The 6,153-nt window shown below is 40.6% G+C and overlaps 1 protein-coding gene across 1 annotated transcript in view; it reads right to left on the reverse strand.

Moving 5' to 3' along the window:
• The window catches only part of Nos (Nitric oxide synthase), a 248,348-nt gene extending 247,472 nt beyond the window's left edge, over positions 1-876 (reverse strand). The window contains exon 1 of the mRNA XM_083128230.1: positions 239-876. Within this exon, the coding sequence (XP_082984356.1) occupies positions 239-346 (108 nt within the window). The 5' untranslated portion in view covers positions 347-876. The remainder of the gene's footprint in view (positions 1-238) is intronic.
• Positions 877-6,153: the final 5,277 nt, after the last annotated feature.

The raw sequence follows: 6,153 nt of genomic DNA on the forward strand, positions 1-6,153 counted from the left end.
GCTCTTTACGGTCCACAACATATTTAAGCTTGTTGATTTTCTCTCCTGCATCGGAATTGAATTTATTTAAAATTCCTGGACTTTTAACAACCCTGGTTTCAGGTCTCGCGTCTGGCTGGACATGAAAACTGTTCTTCGTGCCCTTAAATGTAGAAAAACAACGTACAGATCAGATGTGCGTAAATAGAACTTTGTGGTAGCTGTGGATTCCTGCAAGAAGCATTACTGTTTCACTTACCTGGCTCACTTTGAAGTGCAACGAATCGAAGCACTCGTTCCTGGAGGTGACATTGCGTAGCTTGATGGGTTTCCGCACGTGGATCGGTTCCTTCTCTTTGTCCTTCATCCTCGGAGCGTCCTCCGCGTCGCGACGATCCGGCGAGTCGGCCGTCGTGGTCGGCGGCGCGTCTGTGGCCGAGTTGAGCGAAAAACCGAGGCCGAATTCCCGCAAAATTTTGCAACAGAGGGACGAACGGTGGACTCCCGGGAAGGAGCCTACCTGCAGCTTTCTCTTGTCTAACACCTCGAAAATTTCCCTAAAATTTCCTTCCGTTTTTTTGGCGCTGAATTTACGCGATGTGGACACCAGGAATTTGTCTTAAATTCCTGACATCAACGGCAAGACAAGTGACCGCAAGTGTTGACGATACACGTGAGAATCGAACAGTGTAAGTTCTTTCTTAGCACTGTATAGCCATCATGGTTGCACCACCGTGGAACTAGATCTACTAACGCCTCACAAGCGAGACAGTGTTTTGTCTGAAAGTCACGCGCGAAGAACAAACTGCTCCACCATGGACGTGACGAAACGTGTACCGATTACCTGTTCGCAGAACCCAATGCACGGTGGTTTTCATCCCGAGATGCTCTAGGATCGTTTGAATGACTGCCACTCTCACTTGCGCAACGACTCGGCGCTTTGCAGTAGCCCGGTGGAGAAGAAGCGCCTTGTGCGAGAAAAGTTTGGGTCGCGAGTTCGGAACTCCTGATCGCGGAAGTTCTGGGCTGCCCCGAGTACGGATTTCGCCCGCAACTCGTTCTCGTCCGTCAGAGGAATTCAGGGTTGCCTGGGGCTGGCTGCCAAAAAGTCGCTATGGGAAGTTTACGCATTTGATTGTTTCTTGGACTTGCTGTTTTATGTCCAGTTTATGCACGTAGGCTAATCGGGACTGGACCCGCAGTTTAAAGTGATATCCGAACCACCGTGCAGTGTGCCTCAACCGGGTATAGAACCCGAGACCCGTTGATTACAAAGCGAAACCTTTTCTCTCTCGCACAATTTAAATTCAGCCCAAGATGTGCCCATTGTTTCATTTCAATACGGGACTTGGACCCAATTTAAACTGATCCGGAAAAAAGGTTCCTGGACCCTATTTAAATTCATCCGGAAAAAAGGCTCTTGTCGAATTGAAATACTTTAAACATAAAAAGGTTATTTACAGTCCAGAACCCTTTTTCTCTATTGGACCGGAATTGAATTTATTTAAAATTCCTGGACCTTCAACATCCCTGGCTGCAGGGCCTACATATTCTTTCATCAATGGGTTAAGCTCGGTCCAAACGTGGTGCTGATCACTACAATGTGTGGAACACTGTCTTCCCCCACCCTCCTTACGTGCTTGAGCGACAATAGGAATTGTACAGAGAAGAATTACACCTTTATCTTTTACCCCCTCCTGAAAAATTAAGATTCTAGATTTTTAAAAAAATTCTAGAGCATATGTCAAAATCATTTATAGATCATCATAATACGAGCATCTTCATTAATACAATTTTATGCTTCCTTGTAATCAAGGTGTCCCGGATTCGATACCCGGTGATGGCATTGCACAGTGGTTCAAACCACACTTAAAACTGTAGGCCCTGTCTCGATTAGTCTATCTGTGCATAAAGTGAACTTAAATTCAACTAAACAGAGATTCGGGGCTACCAATATCGTGATCCCCCCTTCCCCCTCATATTCAATTTTAATTATAACTTTTAGAGCGTCTTGTGTCAGATGATACTTATATTTTTGTCACGTTTATATTTTGTGTATTTCTATGACCAGGACTGGAGGTCCCCTCCCCCGAAGCACCTTTAATCTGGGCTTCACAACACGAGTCTGGAACACACTTTTAAAATGAAAGTTTTATTCGAATTTAGTTCTAGAGTTGGATAACTATAGCGCTGTAGTTTACAATTCCCCACTTGCTGAATACACAAATGCAATAGCCGTTGACAAGCATTGAAAAATCCGTTTTCAGTGTAGGTGGCACTGTAGCAGAGATCTTATAATCGCAGTACGAAATAATAATTCATAGTACACAAGACGAAGATATATATACTTGCATGCATAAAGTTTTACATTCTGACTTGTTGCTCTCCTAAGAAGGAACAATTTGCAAGTAAAATCTTCCAAGCATAGACCAAAGGCTGAAGAGAGAGAGAGAGAGAGAGAGAGAGAGAGAGAGAGAGAGAGAGAGAGAGAGGGAGAGGGAGGAGGAATAAATAATGTGTAGGAAATGGTCTTAGCGCATATATTTGGGGCGCCGATATTCCAAAATGTTAAATGAATGTAACAACGGTAAACGCTGAAGGATAAATTATGGAGGTGAGGGTTAACGTAAGAGCCACTCAAAGACCACATATACATACCCAAGGGGGGTAGGGGCAATGCCCCCCACCCCCTCGAGCCATGAAATATTTTAATGCGAGCATGTAAAAACCTACAAAAATAACATGGACGATATTTAAGATTTTGCAAGAATTGCGATTTTCTTCTTTCATAAATGAATGTGCTGTTTCTGGAAAGAGGCAGACTCCAGAAGTGTACAGTCTACTATTTTAATAATTTTAGTTTTATAACCATTTATGCATAGCTACGTAACGTCCCAATTTGGTCGGGACAGTCCACCATTTTTAATCCTTGTTCTGACTTTTTCCGAATTGCAGTCTTGATGAAAAAATGTCATTTTTTTCTGTTAATTGAAGGGCTAGGTGTAAAACACGGTAAGTGACATCTTGGTCATTCCTGAGTTCAATATGAGAAAATAATATTATAAACTATACTGTAGATAAATTGTTTTCGTGTTGTGTTTACCAATTTCAGAAGGCTTCACTGAGTCCAATGCAAATTGTAAACATGGCAATTTCACTCGAAAATTGAAGGATGGTACATTTTACTTTGTAACTCAAAAATAACCAAAATGTCACTTTCCATGTTTTACACCCAAACCCTTCAATTCATATTCAGGCATGTTCTTCAATATAAGAATCATTCCTAATTTAATTTAATTTAATTTAAAAATATATTATGTTGTAAAGATAGATTATTTTTATTGTAAATCGAATCAAACCATGGCTGTTCCGCTTATTAAAAGCATGTCACCCATCTTTTAATTTCTTGACATTTTGAACCAGTTGTTAAAGCAATTAATTTGTTTGATGATATTAATTAACTATTTAATAACTGACACATATTTCGCGACAATAATATATATAACCACGGTTTCGGGTTTGCCCCCCTCAAAAAAATTCTCGGCACGGGCCTGCACACATACATATTATAACATGCATTTTGAACCCACCGCCTGCTAAGCGTAGTTGCAACGTCGTGGCCTTGTACACCTGGTGTCCCGGATTCGATACCCGGTGGAGGCACATGGTGGTTCGGATCCCACTTTAAACTGTAGGTCCAGACCTCTCTCTCTGTACAAAGTACAGTAAAATAAACTCAAACGAAGATGCATTTTGACATAAAAGTATTTTCTGTGTACCTTAGATAAAACGGAATATATGATTTGGTTCTCGTTCTGTGTTAAATAACATTGCATATGTTTTATTTTTCTCTTTTATTAGTGACTTTCACAAAATACCGTGTAAAATATACTCTGTCCCAGGAAGCTCTGGAGCCAGCGAACGAAAGCAAGTATCTTCGCAAGTAGTGATACGAAAGGGCTCGACCAATGAACACGTGCGAGGGAACGGGTTTGCAAGGAGGGGGAAAGCGACTGCAGGTCTGATGTATGTATCAGCATGTACTATTTTGCTCCGTCCACCTCCTTCCTATCCTACTGCGCGACCTTGCTCCAGAGATTACTGGGAAAAAGTATAGAATATGTAATATTTGCTTGTCGAAGCTGTCCTCAAAGCCGAAACACGCTCTGCCGACCTCCTACAGTGCGCAACGAATCTCGGCCCGGGTAGGGGTATTCTTCAGTAGCGCAACCACAGGGGGGCATTGCTCCCCAACCTTCGGCGGAAGTCAATTCTAGGGAGGGCAAAGGAGGCAAACATTGACGGCCAAGGGCACCTGCAGGGGGCACAGAGGAACAATTGCTCCATCGATTTCAAATTTTATGCAAATAAAAATACATTTCGTAAAATATTCTTGCTCGCTTCGCTTGCAATGCCTGCTTTTCTCGGTCTCGTCAAGTTCATAGCCGTAAGTAGGGGGAGTCGGCCATGGACGCCGAGCGATATAAATTTAAAGAATTGTAAATGAGAAAATGCCATGGCGCCCCTTGAAATTATTTCCGCCCTATTAAATCAATATTGTTTCCTGTTGCAAAATTTGGATTTCAAAATTTTCTTGCTCGTTTCGCTCGCATTATGATTATTTTCTGTAATGTATTTAAGTAACATGTGTTGTATATATGTATTGAATAAACTTTGAATACGTACAGAATTTAGTGTTACCGTCTTTCATGTGTATTTTTTTATTTTATGTCGCTCCATGTTGTACTGCATAAGTGTAAAACATATGTTGTCATGAAGATTATTCATGTTATGTACATAAAGAATTATCTTCGGAATGCATTTATCATTCATTTTCTGCCATTCAATAATATAGTTTGTGTGCTTGTTTTTCATTATTAGCTAATGTGAAATTGAACGCGTTGAAAAAATATTTCGAATCGTTTGTTCCAAACAAATGCTTTAGCACCGACTTCTACCCCCTTGTTGCGTAATTTATAAGGATAATCACGTCTTTGATATTACTTCTACTACTACTAGTAATAATAATAATAACAATAATGTCATCATCATTATTATTATTATTATTATTATTATTATTATTATTATTATTATTATTTGTACGTTTATCCTGGTACTTGCCTCCCCCAGACATATATTCGTGGTTGCGCCACAATTTCATCACATCATTACTCATCCCCATCATCGCGACTAGACACAAGTGGCAGCAAAGTGACGCTAAGTAATCACACTGATTGATTGATTTACTTTATTTTACATCGCTTCTTGTGCCACTTTTGGCTAAATTGCAAAGATGGAGATGAGTGACGACATGATGAAATTGATGAATGCACACTCACAAACATCCATGCCAAGGCCAGGATTCGAACCCGGGATTCCTGGTGCTAACCACTCCGTCACGTGGGCCGACCCTTAGAGTTTAATCATGACAATGAGAATGAATGATTTACACATGAAATGGATTACGATCCAACCACAATATTCGATCCTGGAACCTTTGGCTTTCCGTAGCGTTTACCGTGACCTCTCCGCCACGAAGACGAATTTTCTCAAATGTTTTCGAAGCTCGGAATTTTCGAGTGGTGATAATGGAAGTATGGAAGTTAATGTTTTTGTTCAACCACACAGAACTCGTGCATAATTCTATAACAGCACGTTTCAAAACTAAACAAGGGATCTCTTATTCACAAAACAATTAGCCCATCGTGATTTAAGCTCTTTTATCTTGGAAGTTCAATTTTTCTTCCAAACTGAAGCTTGACTAGCATTTCAAGGTGTTTACTTGTCTCAAGTTGACAAAACTGTTCGGAAGCACGTGTCTCCATTTGTACTACTCTAATGGCAATATTTATGAAGAAATATCTTACACTCAGCACGTTGTCTGACGTTTACGTGTAAGCAGCACTTCGTTTGTCAATTTCAAGGTCAAGTCATATTTTTTTTTTTTAATCTTTGATTTTTCGAAACATGACAAGTGAGGAATTTACATTTGCAACTACAAATAATGCTTAGAATTTAGCAACCCGTATTGACGTCCACCGAATTACAGAAATATGTGCTCACATTTCAAAGAGCGACTCAAAAGTCCCGTCTACTTAGGTGCACTTTTTGACTCTGCACTCGCTCGTCTGGTTGGTTACATGGTGCAACACAGAGTCGTCTACTTCGTTGATT

The sequence above is a fragment of the Lepisma saccharinum genome, chromosome 9 (genome assembly GCF_977018435.1).
Source record: "Lepisma saccharinum chromosome 9, izLepSacc3.1, whole genome shotgun sequence".
Classification (NCBI taxonomy): Eukaryota; Metazoa; Arthropoda; class Insecta; order Zygentoma; family Lepismatidae; genus Lepisma; species Lepisma saccharinum.